At 45.7% G+C, this 15,287-nt stretch overlaps 1 protein-coding gene across 1 annotated transcript in view; it reads right to left on the bottom strand.

Annotated features, from left to right (window-relative positions):
* kiaa1328 (KIAA1328 ortholog) overlaps window positions 1-15,287 on the bottom strand; it is a 44,637-nt gene that overhangs the window by 10,873 nt on the left and 18,477 nt on the right. The window contains exons 5-10 of the mRNA XM_080791554.1: window positions 15,086-15,210; window positions 11,548-11,963; window positions 9,460-9,690; window positions 8,167-8,262; window positions 7,930-8,006; window positions 6,610-6,718 (exon numbers count right to left, since the gene is read on the bottom strand). Coding sequence (XP_080647680.1) covers window positions 6,610-6,718; window positions 7,930-8,006; window positions 8,167-8,262; window positions 9,460-9,690; window positions 11,548-11,963; window positions 15,086-15,210 — 1,054 coding nt within the window. The remainder of the gene's footprint in view (window positions 1-6,609; window positions 6,719-7,929; window positions 8,007-8,166; window positions 8,263-9,459; window positions 9,691-11,547; window positions 11,964-15,085; window positions 15,211-15,287) is intronic.

The following is a 15,287-nucleotide window of genomic DNA, read 5'->3' as shown; positions in this document are numbered from 1 at the left end:
ACCTGCAGCTTTCGCTTTGGCAATTTGCACCTTCGAAATTAAATTGGTTAAAGATGCGATGGTCACTGGAGGCTTGTTGCAGAGTGCAAGGAGGTTCAGCTTAAGACCTGACCTTATGGCACAATAAGATAATATCTGGGAGGGGGGGGGGGGGGGAATTGATCCATTCAGAGAACAAAGCATTTTGTTTTTATTTATCTTCTGCCGCGGTTATACAAGCGTGGCTCGTTTGTTGGCCTGTAGATGTTTTCTTTTGGACTTGCACAGACAGCAGTGCTCAGAAGAGTCAGTTCTTTTGGACTTGCACAGACAGCAGTGCTCAGAAGAGTCAGTTCTTTTGGACTTGCACAGTCAGCAGTGCTCAGAAGAGTCAGTTCTTTTGGACTTGCACAGACAGCAGTGCTCAGAAGAGTCAGTTCTTTTGGACTTGCACAGACAGCAGTGCTCAGAAGAGTCAGTTCTTTTGGACTTGCACAGACAGCAGTGCTCAGAAGAGTCAGTTCTTTTGGACTTGCACAGACAGCAGTGCTCAGAAGAGTCAGTTCTTTTGGACTTGCACAGACAGCAGTGCTCAGAAGAGTCAGTTCTTTTGGACTTGCACAGTCAGCAGTGCTCAGAAGAGTCAGTTCTTTTGGACTTGCACAGACAGCAGTGCTCAGAAGAGTCAGTTCTTTTGGACTTGCACAGACAGCAGTGCTCAGAAGAGTCAGTTCTTTTGGACTTGCACAGTCAGCAGTGCTCAGAAGAGTCAGTTCTTTTGGACTTGCACAGACAGCAGTGCTCAGAAGAGTCAGTTCTTTTGGACTTGCACAGACAGCAGTGCTCAGAAGAGTCAGTTCTTTTGGACTTGCACAGTCAGCAGTGCTCAGAAGAGTCAGTTATTTTGGACTTGCACAGACAGCAGTGCTCAGAAGAGTCAGTGAAGATCTGCTACAACAGCCAGCGACATAATACAGGCCAAGAACACTTTAAACCTATACACGTATCAACAAGCTTGTAGATCAGCTATTTAAAATAATCGGCTATTAAAAAATAAATAAGTCTTTGGAAGAAAAAAATATACGTTTTTGAAATACACAAATCATATGGGCGGCAAGCTCATTGCGTGGCACAAAGTGAGATCTATTTTTGAATAGCCAAAGTATAAAATATTGGTTGAAGCGGGGCTTCAAGGGCATGGGCTTTAGGGCTTGGCGTGGATTAACCCATTTAGGTCTGACTTCGAAATTTAAAAAATGTCTTCTAAATTCAGTTTTCTGTTTCTGTATCAGGTGCTCAATATTTCATGTCAAAGGACCCCAAAAATTATATGCAATTGGCCACCGACCCAGATCTACAAGCTCGTAGCGTAGCTATTTTTAAATAGCTAAAGCATAACATAATGCTTAAAACACCAAAAAGGGTTCCCGCCAGGGATCCCACTGTTTTCAACCAGGTGCACAGACAAGTATCATTAACCCAATCCAAGCCATCCGCGACATATCTATCTCGAGGAAAGCTCAGGAGGAGGGAACTCCACAGTACACGTACACGTGCATGTGGTTATTAGTGGGGTTTTTTCTGCTCAAAATGGGATAAAGCACCATGTTTTGGAGCTTATAAAACATTAATCTGAGCTTGCACTAAGAACATTAATTGTCTGTGAGTTAGTACACAGCCTGGAGTGAGGTTGGACTACAGATATGGAGGACTATGGGCCGATTCATACTCCTATTTTACTGCTGTTTCGGCGCTGTAGTGCCGAAATGACTTCGGCTCGTCAGAAATTTTCAGTAGCACCAAAGAGACAACTTTAGGACGGTACCCGCCCCCCCCCCGAACCTCAAATGACGTCACATTGTAGGCTACACAGAGCCGAACCGACTTTTGAGTATGAATCGCGCCTATCACTTCCGGGTCGGGCGGAAGTGGCTCTTCTTCTTTGCTTATGTCATTTCACTGGCACTATAGAGGGTATGCGTGTGACATCATCGTCAAACCAGGAAGCGAAGTGGCAAAAATACCCATCTTTCTGGCATCGACAGCCCATAATCCAATCAGAAAAGTCCAATATGATCGCATGAAAACGACGTTAAACAAAGAATGAGCTGGAAGGAAAGGCTACAAAGAAACGTGCAGCCTTCCACCTTGCATTCGCTGCCGTTTATCAGAGGGAGGGGGGGGAGGAGGGGGAGGGGGGGTAATGCATTTCCAATGAGGAATTTGTGATTAGTCAAGGTCAGTTTGAGCAGTTGTGGGGAGTAAAAAAAAACAAGAAAAAAAAAAAAACGATTAACGTTTGTTTAATGCAAATCAATGGATTAGCATAGGATTACAGATACCAGAGGAAGACTTCTTCACTATACTGTTAATGAACAACCACTGTTAGCGTGGTCTCCGAAGCCTAATGAGCTTCAGAGCTGTGTGTGGGTTGTAATAAGATCTTTGGTAGTTAGTAGCCATCAACTCACACACATTCAAATGGTCCATTTTTGAAGGGACTCACTCGGGTGGAAACTTGAGATACGGCAATCAAAGACGGTATTCAAACACACCGAAATGTTGAATTGCACCGTTATGTTTTGGTAAAAGTTACGCCATTGTTTTTTTTTAATGCATTTCAAAGCTTGTGGATTGATTTTGAAAAGGCTTTAGACAAAAAGGAAAAAGAAAAACGATCGCAATCTCCAAGTACGAAGAAATGAAAATAGCAAAATAGACAATTTTGTGTACAACATATTTCCGAGTCCAAGTCTTATCTTGTAAGTTGTCCAGCTAAATTTGTTAATGGAACATCAAAACAGTGTAACCATCTTCAGTTCATATTGCATTAAATGTTTCCAAAATGTCTCCAAATAAATGTTTTAACCACACTTTTAAGGGGTCCACTGGCACATATTTTATTTTCTCCAAATGGGGGTCCGCAACCAAATGCATATTCATTTGGATGTTCTTGACATGACAAGGTTTGAGAACCACTGCTGTAAACTATAAGTGCATAGCGGGGAGGGGGCTTACAGCCGTCTTCTGTAGACAACTGGTTCTCAAAGTGGGGTCCCAGGACCCCCAGGGGTCCTTGAGGGTGTTCCAGGGTGTCCTCAGCAAAATGATAGTTCAGGAACCATAATGGACCCTTGTGGGACTGTAACTCTGAGAGTGTACAAATGGAACCAAATGGATCATCACGGGTTCATTTGGTTCCATTTGTACACTCCCAGAGTAAAATTAACATTGATTTTACAATATAAATTGGGGTTCCAGAGATAGAAATGCCGTTAAAATGGGCGTCCGTAGCTTAATGCACGTGGGGGTCCTTGACATGGACAAGTTTGAGAACTAACGTTGTAGACAAGCACACAACGGGAGAGGAGGAAAAACACACACAGTAAATGTCGTCGCTGTCGGTCAGAAACCCCTTACCTCCATATTCTAACTATTTGTGGGGTTCTTTCCGTAAATCAACGCCCCACTTGATCACACTATAGCGACACACGAAAGCATAAAAAGTAGCAGATCCCGCAAGCGACGCGTTTGGAGCTTGAATATCTGCTACTTTTGAATGTGGATGCTGAAAAAGTAACGGTTCTGGACATACCAGCTTTCCACCCGACGACGAGAGACGAGATATATACTTTGGAGGAGAAATAAATCTGCATTTAAAAAAAAGGTGGCCCGTGGAGCTCTTCCCTTTCACAACACTCTGGGTCGTATTTTACCTCTTCCTTCCTTTTTTGGCAAAATCGACTTAGAATTTTCTCCACACACACACGAGAAGGAAGACAACATGCTGTCCCATTAATTACCTTTCCACATCAAGTGAGGAGGGGGACGGTAATGAATTTCCTTCCCTTTTAGTTGGAGAGAATCTGACGCTTTGCACTCAATGATTCATTCCCGCCCAGGCCTTGATCCCCCTCCCTCCCTCTCTCTCTCTCTCCCCCTCTCCCATTTCCGCCCTCCCCCCCTCTCTCTCTCTCCCATCTCCCCCTCTCTCTCTTTCTCTCTCTATCTGGCTGCTTCCAGCTCTATCCATCTCAACCTCATTTAACTGTACTCTTGTTCCATCTCTCACACCTTATCCAATGCTCTCTCGCCCCTCAAACACACTTCTACCGGTCTCTCTCTCTCTCTCTCTCTATGAGTAAAAGTATGAGTATGAGTATGAGTAAAAGTATCAATACCACAACGTTACAAGAAAGGTAGTATGCAGAATGTGCCATTTCACAAGTTTTCAAAATATATAGACGACTCAGTTGCTCACAACGCATTGCGAGCTTGCCTTGTAGATCAGCTATTTTCAAATATCCGAGGTGGTCACCGCTCACACAACACATCTCTGTGTTTTTACTAAATACCGTTTTGGTGGTCACGTCCTTCACCGAAAACAGGACCATGAATAGGCCTGTAGGGTTCCGCATGAATATGCTTTAACCGTTACACTTAGGGCAACCCTAATCTCATGAATATGCTCTAACCGTTACACTTAGGGCAGCCTAGTGTAACGTAACAGTGTCTCTGATATGTATTAGAGTACAGTAATAAGTATTGATAATTGTACTACTCTCTCAGAGAGAGAGAGAGAGAGAGAGAGAGAGAGAGAGAGAGAGAGACAGACAGACAGAGAAATAAACAGAGAGACACACAGAGAGAGAGAGAGAGAGAGAGAGAGAGAGAGAGAGAGAGAGAGAGAGAGAGAGAGATATTGAGAGGGGAGAGAGAGAGAGAGAGAGAAAGATGGAGTTAGAAAGAGAGAGAAAGACAGAGAGAGATTGAGAGGAGAGAGAGAGAGAGAGAAAGAAAGATGGAGTTATAAAGAGAGAGAGAGAGAGAGAGAGAGAGAGGGAGGGGAGGGCAGTGTGTGCATCCAGAAGCCTGCTCCATTACACCTGCTGGTGGGATCCTGCTAGGCCGACTAATGGAACGCAGCGTGTCTCCTGACAGGCTGGCCGCGGCGCTAGCTAGCTTCATTTAGCCTCTCACCGCTCACAAAGTTGGCCAGACCGCCAGGACCAAAACTTCATTTAACCTTCCAAAAAAAATGAGATCAAGAAGGGAAGGAGGAAAAAAAGTCTCCCACTTAAGCCTGGAGTCTTCTATCTTGTATGTTGTGTAATTGTATAATAATTGCTTGGTGAACTCAGGGACCTCGGCCGGTGAGGAAGAACTCAACCTGGTGTCCCTGTTCTGGGAATATCATTATAGGCAAAAACTTTAAAACATTGTGAAAAACCTTTATAAAATCTCTCTCTCTCATGATGACTTTTTTAAATGTTTTTTACATTACCATGTTTTTTGTTCTTGCTAACTGTAAATCGCTCTGGATTAAGAGCGTCTGCTAAATGCCTAAATTGTAAATTGTGTAAAATAGATAAATTAGGGATATACCTTTGTTTTTGGGGGCTTTTCTGCTTTTATTGATAGTTCAAGTATAAGTATATTGTATATTGACAGGATATAGGGAGTGACATGCAGCAAAGGTCCGTCAGGCCCTGGAATCAAACGCAGGACTTGCCGTTAGGCTGCATCAGAGCCTAATATATTAATCGTGTCCAAAACTGTTACTGTTACTTTATGGTGGTATATAAAATCACACCCATGTGAACTGAGTGGTGCAATCAGCTGTGCTTACACAGCAGCTGGTAAAAGAAAAAAAGAAAATGTTCTAATACCTTCTGTCTCTCACATAAGCTCAGTGATGAAAACACCTTCACTTCAAGCCCTGCTCAATCATGTTGTGCAGCAGCGCTAGTTAAACCCTGAAGGAAATCCATTTAGGTTTTGTGGCTCTCGCTGGACAAAGACTACTGGGGCACATGCAGTGCTGCTAATGTGCTGCTTTTTCATTGTTGTCCACGGAAGAAACAGGCCCGCCACACTCCTCTGGCAGCCCAGTGTTTTCACAGAAACAGGCCCACCACACTCCTCTGGCAGCCCAGTGTTTTCACAGAAACAGGCCCGCCACACTCCTCTGGCAGCCCAGTGTTTTCACAGAAACAGGCCCGCCACACTCCTCTGGCAGCCCAGTGTTTTCAGAAACAGGCCCACCACACTCCTCTAGCAGCCCAGTGTTTTCAGAAACAGGCCCGCCACACTCCTCTAGCAGCCCAGTTTTTTCACAGAAACAGGCCCACCACACTCCTCTGGCAGCCCAGTGTTTTCACAGAAACAGGCCCACCACACTCCTCTGGCAGCCCAGTGTTTTCACAGAAACAGGCCCACCACACTCCTCTAGCAGCCCAGTGTTTTCACAGAAACAGGCCCACCACACTCCTCTAGCAGCCCAGTGTTTTCAGAAACAGGCCCGCCACACTCCTCTGGCAGCCCAGTGTTTTCAGAAACAGGCCCGCAACACTTCATTCCCCTGAGTTAGTTAATCTAGCATATTGTATTGTTTGGAAACACTAGAATCCACACATTTTCCCTAGCCTGGTTAAACCATCCCGTCCACGTGAATTCACATTAGCATGTGTATTCTGCAGACCGGTCTGGCCCCGAGTGCTGGGTGGGTGTTTTGCAGAGGTGGAAGAGATTTGAAAACCACTGCAATGCGATATACTGCTATATACTACAGCAGATCTGCACTTTGAATGTTTAGAATCATTTCTGTGATGTTCTGTGTTGATGCGTTACCTAGATTCAGGGGTCCTGGGCATCGCAGACACCGAGGTGGTCTTCACAAAATTGGCAGTGGGCACGACAGGAGAAGTGGCCATGTCCGCTTTGGAGCGATGCAAGTCCTCTGTGGGGAGTTAGGGGTGATACATTCAAAATGTTATATTTTACAAACATGCTTTGGTGTTCCTTGGAAAACTTAATAGGAGACAAAAGAATATATAATTGCCAGAAGAAGAGCTCATTAATTGTCAAAACGTGTGTACTGGGGGGGAAAAAAAGAAGGAAAAGTTTGCCAGTAAACTCTCCATTTTCTCACCCAGCCAACATGAAGCCGTGAAAAACACTTTATGAAGTCATTATTGTTGTATGCTTCTCTGTTAATGTCAGTAACTTTATCCATTTCCTTTGTTTTACTTTTAATGATTAAAAACCTCAGCATTCAGACAATTAATTGTCAACTAATTACGATGAATAAATCGTGCTGAAACCTCTTATCTCCATATTTTTGTTTGTTTTTTTCGTAAATGAATCCCCCTACTACTCGATCATACTACACTACAGTGTCACTCAAAAGTAGCAGATCCACAAGCTCGGAGCTCGTAGGGATTTGCTATTTTTGCTCTTTTTTAATTTGAATCCTGAAAAGTAACAGTTTTGGACATAACATGGTTTCCACCCGACAGAGACAAAATAGTGCAAGAATACACTGGGACGGGTTGGATTGGATTGGATTGGATTGCGATGGATGGATTGATAATTCACACTATCGGGCATCAGCAGTGAAACGAACATAATCCTGGCCCAATTAGTAGCTTTCTATAGGGCGCCCCAGAGGAACGATAGTAAAAGGGTAGAGTTACAATCATATAGGAGGGGCCTGGTCCTGTAAACACTGAGCGGCCCATGTATTTGAGCATTAACCTAAATTTAACTGTTGTTGGGCCTCGAGGCTCAAGACCCCCTCTGAGCACTGGCCCCATTGGCTTTAGGTTAGAAATAAGAATCGGCCTAGTAAACTGTTGATGGGCCTCGCGGCTCAAGACCCCCTCTGAGCACTGGCCCCGTTGGCTTTAGGTTAGAAATAAGCAATGCTTATTTCTAACCTAAAGCCAACGGGGCCAAAACATGCTTCACACTGGCCATCTCGCTCTCCTCTCCCTTGGGCAGCCTGAGTGGCAGGCTACAAACCTTAGATCTCTGCCACACACCGCTGCAAAGAGTGAGTTGCTAGCTTCTGATTGGTTGAGACAACGTTTTAGACAGAAACTTCAACATAAAATGACCTCAGAAAAAACCTCTAACAACCGACTGAGGGTGTGTGACGCTACGACTTACCATGACTGCAAACAGCGGCATGTGCTGGAGGCTGGGCTGGAGCTGGACACAAGTCAGGCTGTGCTTCCTCACCCTGCCTGCAGTACACACACACACAGTACTGTATAATATATATATTTTAAGATACCGTACATCCTAATCACATTGTAGTGACTCGTAACGCGTGGCTGTAGCTTAGTATTAGAGTGTGCGTGCGTGCGTGCGTGCGTGCGTGTGTGCGTGCGTGCGTGCATTGACCTGGAAAGAACATGGCATCCAGACGGATCCTCTGGCTGTGACACGGCAGTTCTGTTGGTTGAGCTGCCAATCTCACCTTGAGTGGCTTGTTGAAACCTGACAGAGAGACAGAGACAAACAGAGAATAAAAAGCCCAGTCCATAATGGCATACTATACCTACAAAGCTCACAACGCATCGCCAATTTGTAGGTATATGCTATTTCTGGCGCGCATGTATGTAGCCTATGCATTTATTACTGTGGAGTAGCCTTGGATCAAGACCATCACACATGTGTTTTATCTAGTCTGACTTTCCTTTCGTATCTAGACACGACAAAATGCATCTATGATGGTCTTGATCCAAGGCTAACTGTGGAGCAACTGTTTAGCACTCAGAATGTATTTCAGGGACAACAGGAATTAATTAACCAGTGATTTTTGTGCGACAGAAGTCGCAGTTAACTATGAAAGTAAACCTTGCGTTTTTGTCACGTCACGTCATATATTGTGGCCAGGTCTCGTGACATCACTATGAGATCATCAGTGATGATATAGGAAAATCCCCATACATGGGGAAAGCCCCCATATATTGTGCCCAGGTATCGTGACATCACTATGACATCATCAGGGTTGACCTGTACCTGTTCACAATTAAGCCCATATATGGAGAACCCTAATGTCATCAATATTAGTATATGGATATATGTTAGAACCTGTTCTTTCCTCATCTATCCTTCCTCTTCGATGTCTCCCTTTTGACTGATAGCTGTCCATTTAAACTCTAGAAAGTTATTTGTGCAGCCGGTGAAAACTAGAGTTCTCAACATGCCCGATAATTAAGGCCCAGCCCTACCTGTCCCCTCATCAAACCCTGTACACTCAAGACACTGCCACTGCTGCCACCCTTAGATCTCCATTATATGGAGCTGACCTGTTCTGACATTCCATATGTTGATCTGACCTCATCACACGCTGTACACTCACTTTTTTTGTAAATGTTCAGTCACCACCTGAACATTGTACGGACCTCATTCACTTTAGAGCCAAAATATCACCATATTTCTACAAGTTGGGGCCGTTGCACACTGCTGCCATCATCTCCGCATCTCAAAACGAGGTGGGAAAATGTACTGCTACGTCGCTACGTTGCAGTGACTGCAGTGTGTAGCACAGTGGCAAGCAGGCAGTGGCTAACATTGCTGGTTAACATTACCTGTGGTAGTCGAGGCGTGACTCTCGGAGCGTCTGGTTGGTTAACATTACCTGTGGTAGTCGAGGCGTGACTCTCGGAGCGTCTGGTTGGTTAACATTACCTGTGGTAGTCGAGGCGTGACTCTCGGAGCGTCTGGTTCTGGTCGATGAGCCGGGCCTCCTGCTGGGCCAGGCGGAGGTGCAGCCTCTCCCTCTCCACCTCCAGCGCCATCTTCTGCAGCAGCAGCTGGTGCCTCTTCTCCTCCCAGCCCTGGTGGCCCAGCAGGGGCGTAGTCAGAGCGCCGGCGTCCCCCGGGACCACCCCCACCGCACCCTCGCCACCACCGGACAGCCTGTGTGTGTGTGTGGGTGTGTGTGGGTGTAAGTAGGGTGGACGTTTTTCATCACAATCAACTGTATTGTCACATCACCTAGTTCAGGGGTTCTCTGGGGACCCCCGGAAATGCTTTGGCTATGCCCCCCCCCCAATACAAGCGGACTTCAAAAATAGAAAAAAAATATCATAAATGAATACTGAAACCAGATAAAATCATCAAGGAAAGTTTATGCATGTACTATGTGTACTATGTAAACTCTTCATTTCCATTTTCCAGCCATTCAGTTGCAATCTTTTTTTTCATTATTATTCTTTTAATAATTTGGGGACCCCCAAAGCTCATGAAATGTAGCCGACAAGATCGACACCTAGTCATACTGACAGCTATAGCCTGATTGGCTGCCACACACACTGCCTAAGCCAATGTGCCACGCGCACCGCCAAAGGCCTGACCTCCGCACCGCAGCGAGCAAGCTGCACGACTGCAGCCTCGAAGCGACAGCAGCTGCTAATGTTAGGAGCTGGACAGCAGGTAAGCCACCACAAAACACAGTCATTGAACCAACGCACAGAACATCGGAAACGAACGCAAACAACGGCCGCGAGGTTGCCACACAGAAACATACACGTTACTAAAATAATAATATGGGGGGGAAACAAAGACAAAAAGGAGGACAAGGGAGACAGCACGTGGAACGCCGCCGGCGCCTGCACCGCAACGGCCGCGAGGTTGCGACAGAGAACACTTCACTAAAATCATAATAACAATAACAATAATAATCTCTCCCCCTTTCCTTTCTGACTACTGTTCCCCATCAATAAAGGCATAAAAAGCCCAAAAAACTAATCTTAAAAAAAAGGGGGACAACGTTGACAGTGCCTGTTTCACCGGACACATTATTACTATGTAATCATTCCTTGATTTAGGAAAAGCTCAATTAAAATGAGTTTGTTTAAATGAGAATAAAAAGGAAGAGGGTGCAGGGAGACGGAGAGCAGGGAGAAAGTAGTCAAAAAATAATACCAGCACATAGCGGCAGGTGTGCTATGTTTAGACATAAACAGTTATGTTTAGACATAACTTTGCAGGTACAGTAAGAAGAAATACACATGGCAGGTCCACACAGGGAAAGTAAAGTCTAAGAGGAAAGGAGGGAGGGAGGGGGGGAGCTGTTTTATTGGCATAATAAAGGTCTAAAAGGGGCTGATCTCCTTCCTGAAACACTCATGTGTGATGTGTAGGTGACTAAAAATAAAGCCATTAATGTGTTCTATGTTTATGTACGATATACTGTACAGCCGAGGGCTGTGAATAGACGTAGACGTGGTGTATTGATGCTGGTATGCTCCTTTTAAACCTTTACTATGTTTGCTTGTAAGAGCTTTAGCTTATTTGATCTTAATTCCTTTGATCTTTCCTCGTGCATCATTCCCCCCCCCCTTCCTTTGATGTCTCAGATGAGAGGTTTTCTTTATCGGCTCAGCACCACTATAAAATTATGGCAAATTATATCACAAAGACTATACATTATATAGATATACATTATTTTATTCACCTCTCTCGCCGTATAAAAGATTTAGATTTTATTTATTTTTAAATATTTAAGTTTAATTTCATAATGGAAAGTCATGGAAGAAATTCAGTATATTCTCCCCTCGCCTGATATCATTGAGGATGCGCTAGGACGTGTACACACGTCCAATGCATCCCTCGATGGGATTCCCTAGGATGTGTGGACACATCGGATGGACAGAAACGCTAAATAATGATTATTATTATTTAAAAGAAAACCTTATGATTCATGATTTCACGTTTTTCAGAAAACCTAGGTCAGGATTTAAAGCGCTATATGAAATGTCACGTGTAGTGTACCTGTCACACTGTAGTTCAGGGTCGCAGCGGTGGCGGTCGCGTTGACCTTTGTGTGGCGTGTCTGCTGTGCGGCGTCCACAGCAGCAGTGTTTGGGTCCACAGTGACACGGTGGCGAGAAGGGTTGCTCGCTCCGCGCCCCTCTCCGACCCCCCCTGTGGCGCCGTGGGGTGACCGACCCCTGGCTCTCGCTGGGAGAAAAGGAGGAGGAGGAGTCGACGTGGGGCGTCTCGGTCGACAGGGAGGCGTGGTGATGATGATGATGATGATGGCCGCCGAGGGTGTTCGCCACCCCTGATCCTCTTCCGCCGGCTTGTCGTGGCCTTCCCGTTTGAGTGGCGGCGATGCCGAGGTAAGAGCCGTCCAGGGTTCTGCTTGTGGACGGTCTGCTCGGGCCCTCCTCCTCGCTACTCTGCATCTGGACAGAGAATAAATAAGGAAGCCATTAAGATCTGAGGCCCATTCTACAAAATGTCTTAAAACTGTATTATGGTTCCATGTAATGGTTCTCAAATGTTTTCAGGTCAAGGATCCCCAGAATGATACGTATTTGGCCGCAGAGCCCATCTAAAAATATTTTGTTCCAGGGACGCCCAGAAACAAAGATTTGAGTAAAAATGTGTGCAGTGAAAGAATATATATTCAAAGTTTTCCACACATTTTCAAGATTCTTCAAAGATAGCACATCTACAAACTGGAACTGGAACTCACCTATGCTTTGTGTAGGACAAAAATAGCCGATTTGCTCAGACAAATATGATGTAAAATCTCTATTCATTGTCAATTGCTTTTAATGTTTGTGAAGAATCTACACTATAGCTGAATAAATCTGTGGGCGGGGCGGGACAGAGGCTTCCAATGTGAAATTCCAGTCACTTCCTGACTTGCCTGTTGTTGGAAACACAGACAGATACAGGCAGGCGCCTCTTCCGGCTCTGGGGCGTATGTATCTCGAGGGAAGGCAACATGGAGGCAAGCTTTCCCGACATTCCTTGCAAAGCATAGCGGAAGGAAAGTGTAAGCTTGCCAAGCTTTCGGGTACGTAACAGAAGGGTGACGTTTGGTAGGCCAATAAGAGGCCAGACTCACTCTTTCCCAGCAGCACTTGCTTTGGAAATGTAAACGGAAAAGACGCGCTGTGATTGGCCAGTAGTCACTTAAGTGGCAGCGACGCAGCGTGCCTACAGCACTGCACAAAAAAAAACGCTGAACGAGAGCCTCTGTCTGGATTCCAGGGTAGGACATTAGCGGAAAATCGTCAAAAAAAAAACAATATTGGACATCCCTAGTCCTAGAGACACATATCCTACATAATAGGGGTTTCTTATATAAAAGTGGGGGGTTGAGAATCACTGATGTATTAGGGTACAGATAGACAGGTGGCCAGACGTGGGCTTAACCCCCTCCCCCCCCCCTTACTGCAATCACAGCTGCATAAAGGCTAAACATCCCTTCGCCGCTGCTAAGGTCTGGCAAAGGCTGGACGGTGGCCAAAGGCATTAAGATGGAGATTTTTCAAACGGAACAGAGGCAAGCAGGTGAAGCCAAGGTCAGGGACGTTTAGGAGGAGATAAACAGAGAAACGGGAAGGAAAAGCCCACCGACCGAACGGCGCGGTACACCTCGGGGGGGAAGAGACTGTGACGAATACGCCCAGGGTCGGAGACCAGGCAAACACAACATTACTCAGAGCCACCGTAGGACAATCAAGATGACCAACTCATCCGTCCTTCCAGAGAAGGAGTCGGAGGGGGAAGGGGGGGGGATCTCTGCCTCTAGATCAGGGGTCTTCAACAGGGGGTTCGGAGTCCCAATAGGGGTCCTCATAGGTACTACATTACGGGGGGGGGGGGGGGGGGGGGGGGGGGCGCCAAATCTTTGTGTGATAGGAAATATTCTCTTTTCAGGTTTTTGAGCGGTGCCTAGCAACTCCAATACGCAGCTATGTGTGTGTGTGTGTGTGTGTGTGTGTGTGTGTGTGTGTGTGTGACGTGTGTGTGTGTGTGTGTGTGTGTGTGTGTGTGTGTGTGTGTGTGTGTTTGTGTGTCCGTGTATGTATGTTTCTGTTTCAGCACGGACAGCTGCACTAGCACTCTGTGACCTGGGGTGGCACTGTTGGGTGGCTAGCGCTGTGTGACCTGGGGTTTGCACTAAGTTCAGTACAATGCCTATAACAATAGCTGCATAGTTGCACCGCTCAGTTCACACAGGTGTGATTTTTACATTATCCACCACTAGCAACCGGCAACAAACCATGTGCAACCCAGATTCGGCACGGACAAGGGACTAAATTAATTTCGCTCCTATGCCACCAAAATGTGGAACGCCGTACCAACACATCCAACAGTCATTAAGACATGCGATCCGTCGACTCCTTCAAAACCACACTCAAAGGGCATCTACGGACGGCTGCAATTTTTACCTGCTTCTCCTGTTTTTGGTTATATGGTAGTGTATATGTGTATGTCTCTGCATGTTCTGATGAATTGAAAAGGGTGGACCCTATTGTAAACAAGTGTAATGCTTTATGTTGTCGTCCACAGTTAACCGTTTTTGTATCGAGTTGTGCTTGAAATGTACTGTAATTCTGTTAATAAATACTTCAATCAATCAATCAATCAATCAAGCAAGCATGCCTACTCTCAGGGGAATATTAGCCTGAAAATAGCAGCACAAAAAAAGTTGGAGAAGCACTGCATTATCGTACGACGAAAAAAAATCAGTAAACATAAAAAGTTGAAATACGGACATACAGCGTTTCTTGCCTGCCGCTGACTATAATGTGTGAGCAGCGAGGAGTGCGTGTCAGTGGGGGAGCGAGCGTGCCGTGATGGATGGTGAACGGGGATGCTGTTTGAAGACGGCTCGCTAGGGAGTAGGCTTACATGCACATTAGCGCTCCCTGGCCCCCCCCGCGTGATGTGTGCAAATACATGGGAAGCCAGGGACAGTCAGCCTGTGTGTGTGTGTGTGTGTGTGTGTGTGTGTGTGTGTGTGTGTGTGTGTGTGTGTGTGCGTGTTTGTGTATGCACATACTACATCACATCAGTGGTTCTCAGACTCATCCGTGCCAAGGACACCCATGCACATTGACATGTATTTGGCCGCGCAGCCCACATCTGAAAATGTTCCGTGCCAGGGAACGCCACAGAAGAGAAGATTTATGTAAAAAAAAAAAAGAAGAAAAAAAAGGGAAATTATTCAACATTCAAAAATAGCAGATGTGCAAGCTGGCAGCGCGGCACAAAGTGCCACGCTGTGAGCTTGTAGATCTGTTACTTTTGAATAACAAAAACCGTATAATTGGATAAAGTGGTAAATTATTATTTTATTGTTGCAAAATCAATAAAGATTTTTTTTAAGGATAAAGTGGTTAAAATGATTGTGATATGCTAAATAGTTTACTGGGTTCCCCCTGGCTAGAACCCCCCCCCCCCCCCCCCCCACACACACACACACACTTTGAGAACCACGGCATTACGCACACGCACAGCCACACACACACGTCACGCACGCACACACATGCACAAGCACACGCACCTTGCCGTGGGCTGGGGGTTGACTGAGCTGGGCGATGGACTGGTTGAGCTTCTGCTGCTGCTGAGACAGGTACTGTTGATAGAGCACCAGCAGCTCCTGGCACTCCCTGTACTGCTGCTGGAGGCCTGCGGCACGCCCAGGGTTAAAGATCACATCAAACCATCCTGAACTACCAACACCTAAAAACAACTATGGTTAGGTA

The sequence above is a fragment of the Protomyctophum bolini genome (genome assembly GCF_963924005.1).
Source record: "Protomyctophum bolini genome assembly, chromosome: 2".
NCBI lineage: Eukaryota > Metazoa > Chordata > Actinopteri > Myctophiformes > Myctophidae > Protomyctophum > Protomyctophum bolini.
This window is presented reverse-complemented; position numbering and strand designations above follow the sequence as displayed.